Below are 23,524 nucleotides of genomic sequence, written 5' to 3'. Positions count from 1 at the left end.
TTGGTCATCGGGGAAGAAGGAACAGAACAACTTCATGAGACTCCAATGGGTGAAAACAAGACCACTGGGTGGAAGTTGTGAGGCAGATTCTGGCTGCATATAAAGAAGAACTTTCAACTGAGTACAGGATGAAAAGGGATGCTTGGTGATACCTGGAGAGTTTGGTCTGAGCCTGACTGGGCACATAGCAGGAATGGTATAAAGGGAGCCTGTTAGCAGGTGAGCACTGGACTAGAGCACTGGTCTCCAATATCCACTTTTATGTGGCCAACTTCAGTCTCCAAATGAAACCTTTATGGAACTTCCAAGAGGTGAAATAGATTTGGTTGAGTGAAGCAACCCCCCCCCCAAACCTGTCCTCTCCTCACATCTCCCAGTGAATCTCTGGGGACTCTAGAGTTCCTCGGGACTCAGTTTGTAAGCCATTGATTAATATGAATATGGTCCTTAAGTGTCCTTCTTGCCTTGAGATGTAGGCAACCTCCAAGTTTCAAGGGTTTGGTGGAAACGTGTTTTACATGGATCTGTACCATTGGCTGCAACTGTTAAGCCCCTCAAAGCCCTGTCTCAAGACAATTTGTCATCTGGAGCCAGTGGGGGCTCTGTGTTCATCTGTAATAGCTAGTTCAGAGCTGAAATGATAGGGAAGAAAGTCTGCTGAGAAAGAAGTCACTAGTCTAATTACCAGAAGTTCCTTTGCTATGCCATCAAGAATAAAAGACAGTCCTTAGCAGATTCGTTGTTTATGTGAGGCCCTGTACTTAGTTCTGGAAACACAGAGGTCAGTCAGATATAGTTATTGTACACGAAGAGCTCATGGTCCATGGGAGATACAGGAAAGAAAAGAAGCAAATGCAGAACTGCATGATGTGTTATAATAGAAATATGGACAAGATGGGTTTGTCCAGAGGACCAGAAGATGGCTTGACAAGCCAAGTGGGGGGACTGGCAAAGACACATACAGTGGAGAGTGCAATATGAGAGTTCATTGTACGCATAGGAAATTCTGAGTTGTCCCATGGGGCTCAGAAATGTGGGGATGTTGTGTGAGATGAAGTAAGAAAGATAGCTTATTAACTTGTGAAGAACCTTGATTGCCAACGCAAAAAATCTGGACTTTGACAAAAGGTAGGGAACAAGCAAAGGTTTTTGAGCATGACCAAATTTTTCTTTTAAAGAGAGAACTCTGGCAGCAGTATGGGAGGTGGACTGGAAGGGAAAGCATGCTGTCAGGGAGACCAGTTAGGAACTGTAGCAACCATCCATGTCCGAGATACTAAGGGCCGAGATGCAGGGCTATGGCAGTGTGGGTGGAAAAGAAGGGGCAGATTTGAGAAACATTACAGAGAAGTTTCATGGGCATGATTTGGTGACTGCATGGTAGCGAATGAGATAGGGAGGAGCCCAAGCAATTTCCATGATTCTTGCTTGAGTGACGGGGTGGATGATGGTACATTAAGCAAGCAAGAGAATCCTAGAGAAGGAGAAGGTTTCCAGGAGAATGATGAAGAACTGTGCTCTTTAGTGGTGAGTTTGAAGGATTCATGTGACCTTCTGGTGGAAGCATCCAATAACACTTTCCAGACCTGTCATTCCATCTGCAACTCCCATTCCCTGCCCAGCCCCTGGGTAGCTATCCCGTGCCACGCAGCCCTTGCTCTGATCTTCTGGATTGACCCAGGCTGTGAAAATGGCCAACTAAGCTGTGCCTCAGGACATTTTCTTGGCTCGTATCAGTAAGCCTCGGCTTGGCTTTCTGTTTTGTACTCCTGACAGCAAGCATCGGGGACCTGGACTTCCCAGCCCATTTTGACCCCAAAGGAAGCTGTTACTCTCCTCCATGGGTCTGGAAATCCTTCCCCTATCCCAAAGAACATCTTGAAACTGCCCTTTTCACTGACCCTATCCCTGCCTCTCCCTCCTTTCAGCCTGACTCTGGCAGGGACAGGGGGTGGAGGATGACACAGAGTAGAGTGCAAAGGACCTTGGGACCATCTAGTTCAACCTTCTCATTTTTCATACAAGGAAACTGAGGTCCAGGCAGGGGAGGCAACTAACTCAAGGTCACAGAAGGAGTTAATGTCAGACTTGGGATTAGATCTTAGAATTTTCAACTCACAGTCCAGTGTTTTCTACCTTGGCTGAATTCACTGCAGACCATGGTTGAAAGATTTCCTGTCTCAAATGATAATCAATTCCAGATACCCCCTAAGTCAGTTTTTATACTATTCCAAGTTGCTGGGTAAAATATCTGTCAAATGCTAGATAAGCTATGCCCTGCAAATGTTCTTCATAAAATGGCAAATGTTAAATGGCCAGATCTGTCAAGAATTAGTTACAGTAATGATTTGGTCATTTTCAAAAGAGAGGAAGTTAATTGAATTATTAATATTCTGATGATTTTCATAGACCCAGTGTTTTGGCCTGTTCTCCTCTTGGGCCTTAGAAGTGATGTCTAAGAGCAACTTAAATAAATGCATTTAAATAAATGTATTCATTTCTATTTTTTCCCTTTTAAATTAGCCTCTCTGCCCTCTCAGAACTGGAGGGAGGGGTCTGGGCAGCTGATGGACAAAGTCTGGTGCTGAGTCCAAGCCTGCAGCCAGGCTGGAGCCAGTTGGGTTGGGGAGCCAGGGCTCTTGTTACAGGCCAACTATTACCCCACAGGTCGCCTCAGCCACTTCAACAAAAGAGCTTGAAGAGAAGCCCTGAATGGCTCCAGGCAACAAGAGGAGCCTTGTGCACTGGGAGCAAGGGGCCTCAGGGAGGATTTGGTGCAAGGGCAACGGGAGGGAAGGTCAGCAGGCTTCTCACCTCTGTGGACTGCTGGGAAGGGGAGCTAATGAGTTAAACAGAAGTGTAGGGTCTGCAAGTCAAGAAGTCGTTGAATTTCAGAGCAGCAAGATACCTTAGAGGTCATTTAGACCAAACTCTTCATACTATAGTTGGGAACACGAAGGCCCAGAGAGGGGAAGGGGCAGGCCCAAAGTCACACAGCTGGTCAGGGGCAGAGCCAAAACTGGAACCTAGAACTTCTAGTGTTCTACTCAGGTGTTCTCACTTCAGTACCTGTGAGGCAGTTCAGAATTGTGGATTTTGTTTGGAGGGAAGGGGCTCCTTTTAGGTTCCAGAACCTGTTTCCATCTCAGGAGCAATTCATCCCTAAGCAACACAACATAAGGAGTATGGAGTGTTGCAGGGAGCCCGGGAGCACCTAGTGAGTCTTGGAGTGAGCTCCAAAGGTCTAAAGGCCTTCTTGACCTGCCGGTTTGTGTTACCACTACCTCCGTGGTTTCCAATGCTGGGTATATATGCATGGGATGGTTTGGAGTGATACATTGATGTTTTGAATTGTGATAGATATATGTTGAATTCAATATGCATTAGGAAAGCTGTAACTAGTACCTCAACCCCTCATTTCATAGATATTTACGGCTTAAAGTGAGGTTATTGTTTAAAATCGGGTTGAGTTAAAGAAACATAATAAGTACATAATGGCACAGGACGAAATAAGGACAAAAATTGTGAAGCTGGTCCACCAATAAGTGAAATTTGGGAAACATTGTGCTAGTGGATTCTTGGGCCATGATAGCAGGACCACCAAAGTTTATTCAGGCTATCCTCCTGGGCCCGGGCAGCATTACATATGTTGAAGCCAGTTGGACGTTCCTAATGTTCTCCTGTGCAGATGGTGCCAAAGGTTTGCTCTGTCAGTGAAACCACTAGGATAAAAGCAGTAGCGTGGCAGAGAACCCTTTGATTGATTCATCTTAATAGGAAGAAGATTACATATGCAAAGCATAGTCAATTATCAGCTTTGAGTCAGTGTATTGGCTTTTCTCCTTCTCTAAAATGTCCCTGGTCTGTCCTCCCCTCCACCACTTCTGCTCTACTCTGGTGGAACTTGTAAGAATGGCATATGAGAACACAACAGGCTCAATGGACAGATAGAACACTGAGAGTTAGAAAGGGGAAGGTTCTTAAGATCATTCAACCATGAGTCATACAGTCAAGACTGGATCCCAGATCTCTTGATCCCCAAACAAATGCTTATCCCACCACTGTTCCACATTTCCTGCCCCGCAATTCCTTCTCCATTGCCCTTTCTACACACTCCCTCAACCCTACTCCCAGCCCAAATCAGGCATCTACAGCCTCCACTGAAGTCTTGGCTAGTGCAGCTCACTTCCTTTAGACCTTCAAAATTCATCAAGGGCCCAAGAAGCTGGTAACATTGGTCACATCCAAGAGGATTGCTGGCTGGTGGAGAGACAGAAGTGGGGAGATTTTTATTTTCATACCTCTTGAATTTTAAAACAGGTGAAGTCATTACCTAGTCCAAAAAATCAATAACTAAACAAACCAAGAGTTCTCTCCCTCCTTGAGCTGTATCTCAAAAATAATCACATTTGCTCAGCACTTTGATGTGTTTTTTTGTTTGTTTTTTTTTTTTTTGCGGTACGCTGGCCTCTCACTGCCGCGGCCCCTCCCGTTGTGGAGCACAGGCTCTGGACGCGCAGGCTCAGCGGCCATGGCTCACTGACCCAGCCGCTCAGCAGCATGTGGGATCCTCCCGAACCGGGACACGAACCCGTGTCCCCTGCATCGGCAGGCAGACTCTCAACCACTGCGCCACCAGAGAAACCCGCACTTTGATGTTTTAATGCACTACCTCTTGAGATCCATGCAAGACCCCCATGCAATAAGCTCCATTTTACAGATGTGGACACTGGTCCAGAGAGAGGAAGTTTCATGCCTGGGTCCACGCAGTGAACTGGTTATGAAATTTGGTATACAATCCAGGTCCTTTGATTTTCAGTGCTTCACTGCTTCCACTGCCATATCCACATAAACTCTTAATTTGTGCCAGATTGTCTTTGGATCAGCCTGAGACAATGTGTTCACACTTGCCCTTAAGTAGACATTTTCAAACTTTAACCTAAAGAAGTAGCACAAAAATTAGTCCCAGCTCAGTTCTGCAGGTGGCAATCTCTTCTGCCTGACCCTGCCCTCTAAAAGACACTCCTCTTTCCTCTAGAAGCCACAGACCACTCAGCCACCTGGTGCCCACCCTCCCGAGATTCAGCACTGGCAACTCAGCCTGGCACAGACATTCTAATGAGGCAACTTGGCAGCTGCTGAGAGTGCTTTTTTCTGGGGGGGGGGTCACTATTTCAGGGCCTGAGGGTTTCTTTTTAGCCTTTGCAGCTGGTGTCTCTGAAATGGAGAAGTTCGTCCTTCCCCCAGTATGGGCAGCCCAGAGATCTTGTGCCCCCAGAAGTCTCTATTGCAAAGCAGGAACTGTGCTCAGCAAGAAGCCCTGGAATGGTGATAGGGGAGGCTTGGGAGGGGGTGCGGCACAGAGAAACAGCTGTATGCTGTATGCTGATCAAAGCAGTGTTCCTGCTCCAAAATAGGTCCCCTCTCATCTGCTGTCATGGCAATGTAAATAAACACCTCGCCCTGCTGGCTCTTCTTCTTTTTGAGCAGCCACCACCCAAGAACTCAGGGTCCTAGGTGGAAAAGTCCTTGAGAGGTAACCAGATACCCTCTCTGCCTCCTGGTAAGACTGTGTCCAAACCAGCTCCAACAACTTGGGGAGGTGATCAGGAGCGAGGGCTCGGGTTGTCTCTTCCAACATCTTCCCAAGATGCCTCGCACAGGCGCTTAGCATACCGCTTCTTAATTGGTGTCTTTCTGTTTCCATGACCCCCCAGCCCTAATTGCTGTCTAGCAGCCATGCTCATTCGGGCTGGAGCCAGGAGGATGACCTAGATGACCTCAGCAGAGCCTGGTTGATGCCAGGAGTCCAGGCTCTGGCAGCAAATTCATTCCTGGCCAATATCCTTCTTTCTCTTCCTCCCCAAAGAAGTCATCCCCCTCTAGACAACTGTGCCCTCTTCAATGGAAGTGAGTTGCTCCAGAATGCCACCCGCTTGTCCACACCCAAGTAGGACACCAGAGGCAGAAGGCAGATAAGCAGTCAGCCCCAAAGAAACTTGTTAGAGAGGAAAGGGAAGGATTTTTCTCCCTCAAGCCTATATATATATATATATATATATATATATATATATATATATATATATATATATATCCCTTCAGTCCTAACTAACCCTCTTGGTAGACTTCCACACAAGGTAAGCATTGGAAATATCACACACTGAACTCCAAATGCCAAGTCTCTTTCCTTCACCCTCATCTTACCTGTTCCCTTTCCCAACATATCTCCCACCCTCATATACTTCCCAGTAGAAAGAAGGCATCTGAGAACAAGGGAAGCATATGGGTGGCTGCCACTTGATGGTAGCTCTGTAGGGAGATCCTCCCCTGGCTCCCTGACTGGAAAAAACCTGAGAAATACAGAAGTTCTGCACACCCACTCACTTCCAAAAGACCAGGCTGAGGAGCCCAGGAAATGACCACTGGAGGGAGACAGAGAACATCTCCAGCTTCAGCATCTAGGATATCGGCTCCACGGCCCAGGGACCCGATCAGCTAGTCTGTGAGGACCACTGAGAAGCTCAGTGCCATTGCATGCCACTTCTGAGCCCTACCTCATGCACTTACCGGCATTCTTCTTCCCCTGCAGCAATGGGAAGCACTGTAAAGGAAACAGAGAAGAAATTAAGGCATTGCAGAGCCCCACACAATATCAGAACTGGAAGGAATCTTTGAAGTCAGCAAGTTCAATCTACCCATTTTACAGGAAGACACACGGAGGCCCACAGAAAAGGAAGATGAAGTACAAGTAGGGAGCAAAGTGGAGCTTAGAAGCCCAGACTCCTGACTGCCCACTCCATACTACTTTCTCCCACTCCACTGGCTGACACCTCTGGTTCATGTCACTTTCATGGAATAAGGGCACCCACAAGTCAGGAGATCAGAGGCGGTCTGTGCAGGTCACAGTACTGTTCCACGGCCTGAACAATAAAAATTATCAAAGAATCAGTCAGCATTTGCTTGGAACATGCCATCCCTGGTATAGCATCAACCAGGTTAGAAGCAATGTATGTTGGTGGGAAAAGCAGTAAGTGGAACTGGAAAGCTGAAGTTCAGGGCCACCTTCCCCTATTTATTGGTTATATAACATTGGACATCACCCATAACCTCTTGAAACTCAGTTTCTGCATCCATAAGCCTAAGATAGTAATAATCCCAACGTCACAGATTTTGTGAGGAATTGATATACACAAAAGCATTTTTAAATGATAAAGAATATTATAAATTAATTCATTCAACAAATATTTATAGAGCACCGATGCCCTACAAGGCACTATGATAGGATGCTAAGGATATAGCATAGATTTAGACAGATAAGGTCCCTGTCCTCATGGAGCAGGGACAAACAATAAATAGGTAAACAAATAAATCAATAAGGAAATCACAGACATCACTAAGAACCAAGAAGGAGAACCTTTAAAAAACATGATGAAGTAGAGAATGATAAGGTAGACAGAATAGGTGGGGATTGCTTTAGAAAAGGTGACCAGAGAGCATCTCTCAGGGGAGCTGAACTTTGAGCAAGGCCTGGATGACAAGAAGGAGCCAGCGATGTGACAATCTGGGTGCAGAACATTCCAAACAGAGGTTGAGAGAGTCAAGGGCCAAATTATGCAGGATTTTGAAGGCCAGGGTGAGGATTTTGGCTTCGATTCAAACGATGGTAGGTAGCCATTGGAAGGCATAAAACAGGAGAATGGTAAGATCTGACTTCCATCATAGAGAGATCACTCTGGCTGCTGTGTGGAGAATGGATTTTGGAGCTACAGAGGAAGCAGGGAGGTCTCTTAGAAGGCTTTTGCAGTAGTGCAGGTAAGCAATGTTGGTGGCTTGGGCTAAAATGATAGTGGTATAGATGTGAATTCAATAGTTAAGGAAAGAAAGAAGGGTTCCTCTTAGAGGTAGAAGGTTTTCTTGCCTATTCTCCTGGCTTCATGCAGCTAGTCTCTAAGCCAACCAAAATATTATAAGGAAAGGAGTTGCCATAGTACTTTTTTTTTTTTTTTTTTGCAGTACGCGGGCCTCTCACTGTTGTGGCCTCTCCCGCTGCAGAGCACAGGCTCAGGACACACAGGCTCAGCGGCCATGGCCCACAGGCCCAGCCGCTCTACGGCATGTGGGATTCTCCCAGACCGGGGCACGAACCCGTGTCCGCTTCATCGGCAGGCGGACTCTCAACCACTGCGCCACCAGGGAAGCTTGCCATAGTACTTTTTATCTGTCTTATCCCTGCACAATGATAGCCACACCAGGTGCAGACACTTGACTACAATGATTTCTAGTCCCAGGGGATTAATATCAGCTCTAGATCACGTGAAATGACCAAAAGTCAGATCCACCCTTGTAGACCACAAGACAAAATCTGGTGAATCTCCAACCCACAATTGGCCACAAGAGAGTGTAGGGGTAGGAGGTGTCCCCCCTGACTGTTCATTGGAAAAGTCCTCAAGGGATGTTAGTGTGAGGGAGATGGACAGTTCTAGAACGAGATAGGTGTGAAGAGAGGAGAAAGACCAATCAAGAAAGAAAGATATCAAATTCTCCTACAAAGCTCCAAAGTGGACCCATGATTAAGCAAGTCAATATAATTCTCAGTGGTGGACAAAAGGGGAGTTAAAAAAAAAAGGCTGAGGGGGTGGGAGGGAAGGTGGAAGCAGGGCCTTGTGAGGTCCTAAATGTGACCCTTCTGGAAAATTAGGAGATGAACTGATGGGTAGGGCACACAGTTACTCTGTAATCCTGTTCTATTCTTATTAAATTCCCTCGTCTCCCACCCTACCCCCTAAGGCACCATAGGTTTAAGAGAATTAAAGATGTTCAGGAGCTAATTAAGCTTTAAATTTACACAGGGATTTACAGGTTACAAATAAGTAAATGTGTTTGACTATCACAAACATGGTAGGTTTTCTTATACTCATGTGACACATAAAGAACATGAGGCCCAGAGAAGAGAAATGACTTTCCCAAGGCCACACAGCTAGTAAATGACAGAACCAAGTTTACAGTTTAGGCTTATGGGGCTCCCAGTTTTATTGCATCCTATTCTTTTTTACTCTGGGTCCAGGATAACCTGGCCTAGACCAGGACCATGAAACCCACTCGGCTTTGGGCCCCGATCCTGGCGCTATTTTGGTAGCTGAGAGGCTTACAGGGGAAACTGAGGTATGAACTTTTACATCAGATAACTTTGCTACAGGGCGAAGGTTCTTTTTGTTTCTGGGTTGTAGAACATATTCTTTTCACGTGGAGATTCTGGACAGAGGAGCCAGGAGTCCAGCAGTTGCAGAAATAGGCACGCTGGAACAAGGCCGGGATTGGTGGTGACAGTCTTCCCATCCAGTGGGTCATGCATTCATTCATCCTTTCATTTACTATGAGCCTCTAAGGGCCAGGCCCTTTGATAGGTACCCAGGGGTTCAGATAAATTAAACATGTTCCCAGCCCTTGAGGAATTCACAGCCAGGTGGGGACAAGGGGGTAGGCCACAAGTACAAATCATCACGATTCCATGTAAGTACTGGAAAAAAGCATGGCCGGAAGAGCAGAGAAAAAGTCAAAGAGGTGTGGAAGCGTGAGGTTTAAGGAACTGTGTATAGTCTGGCTGGAGAGCAGAGTGCCAGACAGAGAGTAAGAACTATGTGTGGAGCAGCGGTTGGGGCCAGATCATGAAGAACCTTGTAGGTCAATGTGATAGAACTTGAACTTTATCCAGAGCCCAGTGGGGAGCTCTTGAAGGGGCCTAATCAGGGGAGTAACAGAGTCAGGTTTATGTTTCAGAATGTTACTCTATCTGCTGAGTGAGGAATTCATTGGGAATGGGGGTGGGGAAGGTTGGGCAAAACTTGACACGGGGAGGCTGGAGCAGATAGGGTCCGTGGCCTTTGGGATAGAAAGGAGGGGACCAGTATATGAACTGTCTATATAATAAAACCACAGTAAATGACAGGATGTGGGAGGTGAAGAGAGGAGTCAAGGATGAGTCCAAGCAAGGTTTCTGGCCTGGGCAACCAGGTGGAGGGAGGTGCTATTAACTGAGGTCAGGAACAGAGGAAAAGGCCTGGTTGGGGGTAAGTGGGAGGGGAATCTTCCTTTTGTAATAAATCTCGCTCTGAATCTCTTGGATTTGAAGCCTGTGTGCAGCATCTGCTCAGAACTATGCAGTAGGCCCTGCGGTGGACCTGCAGATACAAACTTGCACAGAAGCAGATATGGACCTTACGCTTGAGGTGCTTGCCATCTAGTGGGAGACAGAGTGGCTAGACAGAAAGAGACAGATCCAGAGTTTTTGACAGAAAAAGGGAATCCTGTTGAAAGAGTGAGAAAGAGAGAGCCAGAGCCCAAAGGGGGATGGAAACAGGAAGTTGGTTGCTGGGTGAGAAGTTGCGGGATCTGAGAGGGGTGGTTGGAGTAGCAAAGGCTACTGACAGGCTTTGTCCAGACCTGAGGAGTCCTCAGCATCATTGGCAGGTTTGGAGCTTGCTCTCCCAGCATCCTCTATGCCCAGCCCTTAGCCTGCTATCTGAGCACAGGCTGGTGGCGACTTTTCGTCCTTTCCTTACCTGGCTTCCCTGTTCCCCCCCACCCCCTGGCCAGCCCTGTGCCACAGGCCCCAGCCTGGGGCTGGTCATGAGAGCACGTTCTTGACATTCCAGCCTCCCCCGGTCCTCTCAGCTGGGCCACACAGAGCCCTATTCACAGCCTGACCCCTCCCTCCCTCCTGAGTGGGCTCTCACTGCCCTCAGGCCCAGCCTGTGTGTTGCCAACACAGACTATGGCCACTGTGAGAAGCAGACTCCTCTGATCCCTTGGGAGCTGATTCCTCTGTCTCTTGGGGTCTCTCCAACGGGAGAAGGTGCAGTGGCTTTGGCTACTTGTATGTGCATGAGAGTACATGTATATTCTATGCACTCAGCCAACTTCCTCTAGGCTGGGCCTAAAATAGAGGCTGTATTGGACTGGACACAGGGGTGGATAAGACACAGGCTGGGTCCTTAAAGGAGCTCACAGTCCAGCTTGAAGGTAGCTGGGTACATGGACTGCAGTGTGCGTGCTGGGGCTGGATTGAGCCTCAATTGGAGCATTAGTGTCATGCTGTCACTTTTAAACCCCATTCCAGTGGCCTGGGAACATGTGCTCATGTTCAGGGTGTGACATCTGCTGCGAGTGAGGTGCTGCAGCCCTGAGGGATGCCAATCTCTCCCCTGGGAAGGACAGGGGAGACATGGTTTAAAGTGGGACTGAGTGACAGCAGGCATTCTGGGCCTGACCACATGCCTTTGACCAGTTCTTTGCTGGGCCTCAGACTTGTTGCCTATAATAAGTGGGCCCCTGACCATTCTTATCCTTTCATTACAAGGAAGAGGGTGAGGGACAATCCCAGCTGGGAAAAGACACTGGAAGAAATGACTTCGAGAAGGCCTTTGTAGAACTCAATCTGGGACAGCACTTTGAGGAATCCCCAGAGGGGATTTTTTTCCCTTCTCTGAGGGTGCGAGCTGTCCCAGACTAGCTTGGAATGTGTGAGCCTCTCAGAAGTCCTGACTCTCCTTTCCCACCCACCAGAACTACCATGGTCTAAGACCCAACTCACCTCACCCTCAAGAGGGGATCCAACCTGTAGCCTTAGGAATGCTGATCTGTATATCATTTTATAACTCACCCTGTGACAGATAGCCTGCTGCCTTGGGCTCTTTTTGCCTTGATTCCTTCCTGCCAGTCCTGGTGGGGTGTCCTTTGCTCCTTCCCCACTCCCCACTCCTCACCTGGCCTGCAGGGCCACTCCAGGCCTGGCTCCTTGCCTTTGGGCCTCTTTCCCCCCAGCCTTCTCCAGCCTCGTGCCCTACTGCCCTCCCCTCCTCCACAGCAGGCGGAGAGCTGGGCCAGAGAAGAGAGAGAGTGCAGCTGCAACCCCCAGGGGTTCTCTGGATAATCTCAGGAATGTCACATCCCAAAGACTTAACTTTCCCACCAGCCAACAGGGACCCTCCTTCCTGCCCAGAGCTTGGGAGTTCTTCTAGGAGAGGGGCCTTAGATGGGGTGAGTTCAGGAAGGGACTGGAGGGAGGAGACGCAACGGTTCCAGGGTGGAATGGGGCCTCTCTTCCAGACTCTGAACTAGTTTGGCCCAGGGTGGGAGTAGGGGTGGGGATAGGAGGAGTGAGGGGAATGGCTTAAACAACTCACTTTCAAAGCCTCAGGGTAGTAACATCAGTGTTTCCTACTGTCTTTATCTCCACAGGATGCCCCCAAATCTAGGCTCTCCTCAGGCAGGTAGAATTTCTCCCTATTCTATGGATGAGGAAACTGAGGGCCCAAGCTATGAGTCCAGAATCACCTAGAGCAACCTATAGACTATCTTCAAATTTAACTCACATTTTCTGAGTACCTACTATGCGGCAGGCACTTTCACATATGGCATCCTTGCAATCCATTTTGAAGTGGAGACTATTATCCCCATGTTGTAGATGAGGAAACTTGAGATTCAGAGAGGGAAAGAAGAGGCCGAAGCTGGGCTTGTGGGTCAGCATTCCATTTCCGGCAGCTACTACATTGTATCATTATACCGCATTCTTCTCTCAACTCTCAGGGGGACCCAAGCCAGAGTAGCTGGAAAGGCCAGGGAATGTCCTCAACCCATGCTCATTTACAGGGCCTCAAGCCCTCTTCCCCAAATGCAGAACTTCCTTTCCTCTGTCCCTTGGCAGCTGAAGCCTTGGAGCTGCTGGTCTAGCTGGACTCCAAGGTCCCCAGCGGCAGCAGCAGCTCAGGGGTGGGCCAAAGGGATGCAGTCAAGGAGCTCCACTCCCCAACCCCACTGTGAAACCTCTGACCCCACATCCCAGCACAGGCTGCCTGAGCTGCTGCTCCCTGTTATTGTTACTAGTGATTTGGAAATGCAGGCCAGGCCCTGGCTCCCAGAGCTTCCCAGGCCTCCAGCTCTTCTCCAGGCCTAGGAGCTGCTGGGAGGACCAGCCTCCAGGGCAGGTTCATTTCTCTGAACCTGGTCTCAGCTCCACTCCCCAGGGACCTTGAGTAGAAATCACTGACATTTGGGAGCAGTTCTTTTTTCCACTTGGCTTAAAGGTTCAGAGAAGAAACGCACAACTTAAAAGTTGAGAATTACGTTTTATTTGGCAGTCTTTCTGAGGACTTCAAGCCCGGAAGACAGCCTCTCAGACAGTTTTGAAGGACTGTTCTGAAGAGGTAAGGGAGGACCCTGGATATATGGGGGTTTTGCAACAAAGACCAGGTAGTTGGAACATCAAAGAATTACCGTTAATTAAAGAAAACCAGACATCTCAAGTTAATACATTTAGCACTTTTCTATGTATGGGAAGAGGCAAGAGTCTTGCTTTTTTTTTTTTCAGTCAACACTATCAAATATAATTAGAGTACCGGAGCTGGAAGGACTTTCAGAGATAAATCAATCTAACCCCCTCATTTTATAGGTGGAAAAAACTGAGGCAGAGATTACATAAACATAGTGGATAGAACATGGGTTTTGGACTGCAATTACCTGCATTTAAAAGCCCAAGTTTATCACATAATAGCCGTGTGACCTTGGATAACTTTCCTAAAATTTCTGTGCTTCAGTAAAATGAGGATGATGAGAATAATAGTACTCACCTTGCAGAGTGATTGTGATGGTGAAATGAGTTAATATATGTCAAGGGCTTGGAACAGTGTCTACCACATACTATGTGCTGTATAAATGTAGCTAATATCAGTTCTAACTTTCCATAAGGCTTTGGGCAGGGAATAAAAACCCTGGCACTGCCAATCTGCAGGCTTTTCCGCTTCTTCTGCCTCCACCAGCCATATCATCAGGCCTGTCCTCTACCCCCAGCAGCCCCCACTCATACTCCTTTTGGTACCAAAGGAGCTGAAGGCAAAGTAAGAATTTGTGTCCAACACATGTGTCAGAGTCAAAGCCTTGCTTCCTACTCCCCATTTTACCTTGCCAGTGCCCATTGCCACCTCTCCCACTCCCCAGAACAAATGTTGTCCAATCTCAGATGGCTCTTGAGCAAACCTCACCAATTGTGCTGAGATGAGGCAACTGGAGGAGAGGGGGCAAGGATTAGGAGCCAAGATCAGGCAAATTCTGGAGGTCCTCACCCCCATCCCCAGGCTGGGCCCACTTTCAAGATTGTTCCAGCTGTGCTGTTGCAGGAAGTACCCTGCACTCCAGTTTAGCCATCCTTTTGTCTTGAGGACTAGGTGTTTTTGCGCACACAGGACGGGGTGCTTGAGAGTGTGTCCTTGGGTGAACTCAGGAGAGCCCTTGTGCACATCTGCAATCATATGCCTGGCTGTGTGAGCACATGACTGGGGAAAAGCATGGTGTTGCTTGTTGGACCATAACTGGCTGGCCAACCTTGACAAAGCTTCCTAGTTTACAACGGAATTTTCTATCTGTGATTTGCTTTGTCTCCCATAGAAGCAGTTGGGTGAGACAGGGTTATTACCACATGCCTTTATGTGCATGTGTGTGGCATGTCCCGCTGGTATTGCTGTTATATTCTACCAGAGACGAGCTGTGTTTGGAATTTGCCACAGAGCACTAGGGAGACTACAGTCTACTACACAGACCGTGTGTGGATCCAGCTGTGTCCTGACACCGTGTGTGACCTTGGGCACATCTCTTCCCCTCTTTGAGCCTCAGTTTCCTCATCGGTAGTTTGGAGGGAGGAAAAGGGATGGAGGAACAGATGACCTCTATGGACCTTGCCATGTCTGATATTGTGTGACTATCTACCTCTGTTATAAGGGGAAAGAACTGAGGGCCAGCAGGGAATATTGTCCCTCTCAAAGTCACCTAGAGGTCATGGCTGAGATGGAGCTCCAGCTGGATTCTCTACCTGCCAAGCCAGTACCCTCCAGGACTTGATATGCCCACCTGATACAAAAAGAATAACATGAGAGAGTATCCATGTTCTAGGCACTCGTTATGTGCATCACACCGTGCTAGTTGCTGGAATGGGGCAAAAGGACACATCAGAGAAATGGTCCCGTGTGTACGCGTGTGAGTGTGAGTCTGGGGGGACTCGCATGCATACGTGGTGCTCTGCTGAGAAGTCATGGATACCTTCTCAACCCTCATTGGTATCCAGGGAAGATACATCAGACACGGATGGAACTATTTACACTGGGTTCATCTCACATCCAAACGCCTTGCCCCTTGGCTACCCCTAACCCCAGTGCAGCTCAAAGCAGTTCCGGGCCTTGGCCTGAACTCTTGCCACCTTCCCAGTATCACTGAGGTGTCACCCTTCAGCTCCCAAACAAGTTGTTTCTGGGCCTAGAGTCAGACAGGGCCAGAGGAGAGGGCTGAGGGGAGTTGTGGCAAAGGAGAAGACAAAACCTGAGACCTTAACCCTGGAGTTGCCAAGCATGGAATAATCTTGTTCTTTGCTTTGACGCCCCCGGTGTACAGTTCTGAAATCTCTTTCCAACAAGTCATGTGTGTTGACCACCTACTCCATGCCAGGCACTTTAAAGACACAACCTCCCTGAATCCTCATAGCATCTCTGTGAGGCAGGCCCGAATAGTGTCATTTTGCAGGCAAGGAAGCTAAGGCTCAGAGAGAACTTGCTCAAAAGCACACAGCTAGTACGTGTGCTTGTGTGTATGGGGTGGGGGGCTGGGATTCTAAGTTTCTCTGCTTCCTCCCTCCTCAAACCTCCTCAGCTGATGGAGAGCTCCATGTGGTGCAGGATGCTGGGGGCTCGGTTCCCCTATTAGGACCACAAGGAGGTCGAATGAGACGTCTGAGATGGCTCTTTCAGCTATAGCAGGCTTGGCCACAGCCTTGTCCCTCTCTGCAGGCAGCTCTTGCATTTGACACAGCTCCCCTCCCGCACAGCCATGCAATTGCTCAGGAGGGGAGCTGGCTCAGAGAGGGAGGGTGGCTCAGAGCAGCCCATGACCGTGAGGCCTCAAAGCAGCAGCGTTGGAAAAAGAGACCCAAAACTCAAGGTGTGCGTTGGTCTGGCAGGCTGCCTCTTACCCCTGAGATCTAACCATGTGTTGATTAGCATCTGCCACAACACTGTGTGTGCACATGTGCCTTTCCACCGTGTGCATGATTCTGTATGCCTCCATAATTGTGTGTGTGCCTGCAAGCTCGTGCATGGAGGGGTATGTATTTGTGTGCATGCGTGCCTACCTCTGTATGTGCATGTGGGCACGTATGTGAGTCTACATGCTTGTGGATATGTAATATCTGTGTGTGCATATGTGATTGTGTGTGTGTTTGTCTCTATGTGCATGTGTGTGTGCACACGCTTGAATGGCGTGTCTATGTGTGTGTAGCTGAGAGTGTGCAGAAATGCATGTGTAGGCTCCATCTTTGTGGACATGCACATGAGTGAATGTGTGCATGTGTGCTAGTGTCTGGGACCTGAGATAGAGGGCCCTGACTTTCTCTTGGGGCTGCTTGGCCCCAACAATTTCTAAGAGGCTGACATGGGTTGGGAACATTTTCTGGGAGTCTGACAGATAGGAGTAATGAGAGCAAAGGGATTTAAATCCATGCCAAGCACCCAGAATGGTTCTCCAGAGAGTGGACAATGGTGCCAGTCTTGCATCCAACCTCACGGGTACTTTCACTTCCCACTTGTCCTGTTCTTATCACTAGACCCATCTCTCATCATCCCCCCCACCCATCCCCCATCATCCCCTCCCCACCCATCCCCACTGCCATCACAGCCACCTTCCTGGCCTTCGCATCACTATTGGGGCCCCTCCACACCATTTCCGTCCAAGGCTGCTGGAGTGCTTTTCTTAAAACTGTCCACTTAATTATATCCTTACTTTACTGAAATCCCCCCATCCCCTAAAACAGCAGTCCCCAGACTTTGGAATTTCATGAACGAGGAAGAGAATTTTTAAATAAATGAGGAGGGGAACAGTCAGAGTGTTGCAAACTTTTTTATTTTGCTGAGGACAGGTATTCTAAAAATCTCACACTCCTGTTTCATAAAAGAAAGATCATTTGAACCCCACCCCTGTAAGAAGGTCATAATAATTTCTAAATAAAAAATAGTCCTTTGAGTTGAATTAATTTAGATTTCTGAAAACTGCACTGCATCAGCCCCATTCTTCTCCCGTTTTACCACAGATGAGTGAAAAGCTCATTTGGAACCCTCACTAGGAGAGGACCATGAACCCACAGATCAATTCCAAACTGTATGGGAGGCAGCCCCTGGTTCCCTCTCTCTAGCGCCTCTCCCCTCGAACCCGGCACTTAAGGCACATGATGAAACCAGCCCCTCCCCCAACCCAGAACTTGACTGCCTCCAGACTCTTGCTTATGAAGTTCCCTCTGCCAGGCATGCCTGGAATGCCCTTCCCCCCTTTTTGGACTGACAAACTTTTCTCTTCCTTCAAGCTTCAAGCTCAGCCCAAATGTGACCTCCTGTGAAACCTTTCCAAGTCCCTCCAAGGATCCCAGCTTGACTTTCATCGTGTCTTCTATACAGTCAGGCTAGTTGTTTAAAAGTCTCCCTACTGAGTTCAGCTGTGGGAAGCCATATACTGTCAAGAAGAGTACGGACTTACTTAGGAGTTCAGATCCCAACTCTGCCAATCATATCTGAGTGACCTTGTAAATATTTCTTAATCATTCACAGTGTCCATTCCCCATCTACAAAAGCAGAAAAACAATGGCTTGTGGTGAAAATCACCACCACAGTTTACGAACTGAAAGTGCCTATGCCTGATACGTACCAGATACTAAATAAATATCAGCTCCCTGTTTTTTTAGAGCAGAAATCATGCCCTCCACCTCCTCATGGGTGCTGCTGTGCTCATATATTCCCCGTGTCCAGGATATAGCAGGCACTCAACAAACATTTATTGGCCGACTAACTGTCTACCACAGTGTCTGTCATATGGTAGGTGCCTGATAAAGATTTGTCATTTTCTTACCTCCTTTCTGAGGACAGAAGCCATGTCCCTTTTGTTTTTTTGTGTAACTCCTATGGTGCCTAGCACAGAGTAGGTACTTAATATATGTTGAAGGAAATTAGTAACAATAATCATAATAATAGTTACCATTACTCATATGGTATGGATGCCACATGCCAGGCATTACGCTAGGAACTTTACACATATTACCTCTTATATTTGAATACATTTAATATGTAAACAATAACACCAACCTCACCGCCCTATAAGGTTGGTGTCTCTATTGTCTTTATTTTAAAGCTGAGGAAACAGAGGCTCAGAGAGGTTAAGAATCTTGCCTTTGTGACAAGGCCAGGGAAGCAACAGAGGTAGGTGTTAGAAGAAGAGCCAGCTAGCTGACTTATTTTCGTGTGAAAGCAGCAGAAGATCACAGAGCTGGTGACAAAGGCAAGACTTGAACCCAAGCCTTTCTAGCTCCAAGGTAGTCTCAGAAGCCCATCTGCCTTCCAGCCAGCACACAGTGGTCCCCAGCTGCCTCCTTCAAACCAGAGCAGCGGGCTGGGCTGGGGCTGGGTAGCCTCTTACCTTCACTTTCCTGAAGCAAGCCCAAAACACGTCCAACAGAGGCATGGTGGGGTGAGGGGGAGCTGGCAGGGCCCAGCAGAGCTCTGCTGGGCACAGGCCTCTCCCTCTCTGGGGACCAGGCTACCCGGGACCAGGGGCTCGGCAAGAGCCAGCCCTAGCCCTGAGCTCCATCAGCCAGCTCAGCTCTGAGCCGGAGGAGGCGGAGAACAGCGGCCTGAGCTCAGATCGCCTGCACTCCAGGCGCCTCCTGGAGGGCCCGAGGGAGGGAGGAAGAGAGGCTGAGGAGGAGGGACCAGGAGGCGGGTCACTGATTCAAACTCGGCACCGTTAACCAGTTGGCTGGGACTGGACAGCAATGCCAGTTGAAATTCCCCGAACGTTACAGTTCCCAAGCTTGGAGCGTCCAGCCCACTGTGGCTCACCCGCCGGTCCTGCCACCTGCACGCTGCCTCCTGCGAATGACACACCAGCCCTTCCTGGGGGCCTCTGGGTAGAACCCAGACTGCACAGTGGCATCGGAAAGAGTGCCAAGGAAAAGGACCCAGGGAGGAGAGCCCTCACCCTGGGCAGGACCCAGGCTGGTGTGGAGACAATCATAGAAGGGGAAAGTCTGTGGCCTTAGGAAACCTTCTCTGACAGGAGGCTCTGGGCCCTGGGTCCCAGGGTCATTCTCCCACCCTGCTCTAATGTCATGAATCATGAGTCACTCTGGCACTTTGGGGAGGCCCCCTCCTTTCTGGGCCTCAGTTTTCCCAGCTGTACAATGAGAGGCAGGCTCACAGGTTGCTAAGTGTCAAGTTTGTTGTATGGCTCCTGTTTGGAGTTAGGTACAGGGCAAGTCTGGAAGCAAATCCCTTCTGGACAGTTACTGCTCCTCTCAGAACTACTGTGCTGCCCCTGGGCATCCACAGGAAGTCAGGGAATGCCCCAAAGAGAATCCCAGACCTCAAAGGTCATTTCCTCCATCCCCCTGCCTCAGGGCAACACAGCTCTCTCCCAGATCAGATAGCCTGGCTATATGTCCTTTTCTGAACGTCTTCTAAGGCGATGATGTCTTCCCTTCTTTATCTACTCCCATGCTCAGAACTCTCCATATCCAGTTTAGCCTGGACTCTGATCTTAAACCCTCTGGATGCACTGAAGTCAGCTCTTTGAGTGGAAACAGAGTTAGCACCAGGCACTTCTAGAGGCTTTCTGGGCAGGAAGCCATTAAGAAGCAGTGGTCCCCCCTGCCCCCAAGCCTCAGCAGGCAAGGTGCCATGGCTGGTGGCCAGAAGGCTCTCAGGGACCCCATGGCAAAGGGCCGGGCTTGGGTCTCTTGGGGCACATGTCATCACAGTCCCAGAATAACTTACTCCCTCTGGCCTCACTTCCCTTTCTAAGACTCTAGCTGGTCAGGCAAAGGGCCAAATCCTGGGGCCCTAGAAGATCTTAAGCCTACTTTAAGCAAGCCTCTGCCTATGTTTGAGGACTTTCCTCATCTGTGGTTTGGTCCAAAGGTTTGTCTTGAGGGTCTGTAAGGATCCCTCCACCTCTGCTTACAACTTACTCTGTGGCCCTGCCTCATTTGTACCCTGGGGAGGTTGTGATAACGAATCTCTCACCTTCTCTCTAGCCTCTGGGCTGTCTCAGATGTTTGTTCTTTTGGGCCCTGTCAGAATGATAGTCAGTCAGAGGCAAGTCAAGTGGGTCCTTCCCACCTACCTCCAACTGCACACACGCTTATGAGGGGAAGCACCCTGCCTGGGGCAGGCGAGTAACACAAGGACCAAGAGTGGAGCGGTGTTCCCTCTTTGGAAGCGTATCTCCTCTTCCCCCACAGCCAGATGTGTGAGGATGGAGAGCCATGGAGGCTGCATGGCAGGAGCCCAGGCCTCCTAGAATGACCCCCTTCTTTAGATTCAGGCCCCTGGGGGGGCGGTGCACCAGCTGTGCCTTTGGACATTCATTCAGGAGGCAATAATGCACAGCATACTGACCCGAGAGACCAGGAGACTTCGGTTTCAGTTCTGGGCCTCTCACACCAGTTTAGCCTTGAGGATATTAGCATGCATTGGTTAAGCCCACAAACTGTGGGGGTGGAGTGCCTGGATTCAAATCCAAGTTCTGTTACTGGGTGACCTTGGGCTGCCTTAGTTTCCCGACCTGTAAAATGGGGGATAATAATAGTACCTACCTGGTTGAGAGGTTTAAATTAAATGAGTTAGAGCATCTAGTATAGTGCCTGGCATACAGTAAGTTCTCAAGAAATGTTATTTTGTATTATTGAAGAAACTGAGGCTTTGGAACCAGACAGACTTCGATTTGAATGCTGGTTCTGCTACCTTCTAGCAGTGTGCCCTCAGGAAAGCCACCTCATTTCTGTTTCCTCTGTTTCCTCATCTGTAAATTGTGGGTCCCCCTTTTCCTCACCACAGAGGCCAGACACAAAAGACTGGGAATTCCCTATCCATTCCTCTCCCAGAGACAGAATACTACCATTTTAAATGAGGAGTTCTGGCAGATGAAAGGCAGCTAATCATCTCTTTGCTACAAAATGCCCCTTGCCTTGGCAGGAATTTCCTCCTGCCCAAGGGAGAGGCCCAGAGATGGTTGGGAAATGGGATGGAGACTAGGGCTCTGTGTGTCACAGGACCATTAACGGAAGCAGCCAGAGACTGAGGCAGGCCTGAATATGATCTCCAGAAAAGACATTAAATGCCCCTTGGAGAAGTGAAATTCCTGCTGTTAGAAAGTCTGGTCTCCCAGTCACCACCAGGGCTTCGAGTGGGAAATACACACTTCCCAGCTCAGGAACACAGTGTCCCTGCCCACTGCCACGGTGGCTCTGCCCATAAGTAGGTCAGCTCGGCACCTCCTAGCTCCTGTGGCCCCTACCCCAGCCAGCTTGATAGGCTGAGAGTCAGAGGCAGGGCAGGGGACACGAAATTCCCCAAGGACCAAGCTCTGCTACATTTCCTAGCCAGGCCCAGCAGACCTCACCTTGGGCCAACCCACTCCACCTCTCTGGAGAGGTCTTGGGTTTCATTTCTAAGTGTGATGGCCGCTCAAGGCCACCACTGGCTTGGCAGGGCCTCACAGGAAGCAGTAGCAACCCAGGGCTGAATCCCATGAGCATCTGATTATCAGCAGGGTTGTTGGTCATTATCAGCCCAGCACATGAGCAATTTCCTACATGAAGTAGTAGCTCCAAATGCTCTGACAAAAGGGCTGCTGTCTTGGCCCTCACAGGTCAGAGAGAACCTGGCAGGGCTAAGCACAGGGTGGGAAAGTTGGCCAGCAAGGGAGGGGAGGGAAAGGGAGAAGGAGTCACAAATGGGGGTAAGGGGACTGAGAAACAGGGCAGGAGAAAGAAGAAAACTGGCTTGGAACGAGTTGTGGGCCAATGACACAGTGGAGACCTCCTAGGGCCCCAGGATGGCCCATAGACATGACTCAGGGAGACCCTGTGTTAGTGGCAGTGAATGCTTTAGAACTTCTTTGCCAGGCTTGGTGGGTGAATGAAATTCTTTGTCATGGGATAATGGCTTCAGCAAACCTGGATTCCCTGAGAGATGGCAGGACCTGGGCAGGCACTACAGGGTAAGCCTTGCTACACTTGAAGGGAGGCAGGCAGAACGGGCTCTCTGGGGAGCTGAGGCAACAACCAGGAGTGGGGACTCTCAGGGAGGCAGTGGAGGTCTTCAGTCTCATACACTGTCTTGGGGGAGAGCATGGCAACTGACAAGGAGTCCACGGGCAGGTAATGCGAAGTACTCTAGGGGGCGACTGAAGATGTGGCAGCTGGAGTGGGGGGGTCTGTCTGCAGTGGCAGGATTCCAGCAGGGGAAAAAGGGCCAGACTCTAGTCTGTGAGGGGACCAGTAAAGGCAAAGCAGGGCTCAGCTCTCACGTCACCAAGGATGGAACCAGGGATCAAAGTGGGGACTTGGTCACTGTTACTAGTCAGAGCCCTGTGACTTGAACCAGGATGCAGGGCCAGGGCCAGGCCACAGCAAGGCTCTGATGTTGACTCCAGCAGGTGCGCCTGGGGCTGCCCAGTGCCTGGATGAATGCCAGAGATGGGGCTCGGCCTACAGCTGGGATCAAAAGGTCTCAGCTATGCAGGAAGGAGATCAGTAGTGGCCGGGTCCTGGGCAACATTAGATAATAGACCCCACAGCACCAAGTCTAGCCCAGAAGTAACTGTCTCCTTGAGCTTGACACCACTCAGCTTGTGCAGCTTGACCCAGAGTCTGCCACAGTGGCCAAAAGGTCTCCCAAGAGTCCCAGGCTCAGGGAAAGCAAGAAGCTGTGGTCTTCTTGGTAATTTGGTGAACTCTGAGACCTCGGACAAGCCAATGCTGGGCTTCTGGGCCTTCATTTCCCCATCTACCATGCATCCTTAGGGCTGGAGGAAGAAAAATACATGGAAGGAGAAGAAACCAAAATAAGAGTAATAATAATGATGATGAGGATGATGAAATAAAATAAATAAAAATAGAACAATAAGAAGAAAATATAATGACGAGTTCTAACAAAATAACCACAATCGTAGCTAACAATGCATTAAGCACTTACTTTGTGCCAGACACCCCTCCAAAAAAGCTGGCCCCACCTTTCATGGATTGCTTCATTAATCCTCACAGAACTCCTGAGTGGTAGGTAGAAATGAGGAAACAGAGGCAGTTCAGTGACGTTTGCCTGAGGCCGTATGGTTGGCAAGTGGTGGAGCCAGCTTTTTAATCCTGGCAGGTTGGCACCTGAACCTGCATAAGTAACTCTTATGCTCAGCGGTCTCCCACAGGGAGGCTCATGGGGAGAATAATAATAATTAAAAAAACCCAGCTCCTCCCTCTAGCCCAGCAGCAGTTAGTAGGTGTGTCTCCACCAGTGGGCATGGCTTGGTTGTCATCCATGTTTATTTGTCAACAATAAACAAGTAAACATGTAATAAAAATAAAATAAAATGCCAGGTAGTGAGAGGGGCTATAAAAATACAACAGGGGAAGAAGATGAAAAATGATAGGGCTGGGAGGGTGGAGAGGTGG

The 23,524-nt window shown here is 49.0% G+C and overlaps 1 protein-coding gene across 1 annotated transcript in view; it reads right to left on the bottom strand.

The window, feature by feature from the left end:
• STARD8 (StAR related lipid transfer domain containing 8) overlaps positions 1-18,540 on the bottom strand; it is a gene marked incomplete at both ends in the record, with an annotated part of 70,741 nt that extends 52,201 nt beyond the window's left edge. The window contains 2 exons of the mRNA XM_079727779.1: positions 6,568-6,601; positions 18,496-18,540. Of these exons, the coding sequence (XP_079583905.1) occupies positions 6,568-6,601; positions 18,496-18,540 (79 nt within the window). The remainder of the gene's footprint in view (positions 1-6,567; positions 6,602-18,495) is intronic.
• Positions 18,541-23,524: the final 4,984 nt, after the last annotated feature.

Source organism: Hyperoodon ampullatus (genome assembly GCF_949752795.1).
Source record: "Hyperoodon ampullatus genome assembly, chromosome: X".
Lineage (NCBI taxonomy): Eukaryota > Metazoa > Chordata > Mammalia > Artiodactyla > Ziphiidae > Hyperoodon > Hyperoodon ampullatus.
The sequence above is the reverse complement of the archived record's forward strand: the minus strand, read 5'-3'. Positions and strand labels throughout refer to the sequence as shown.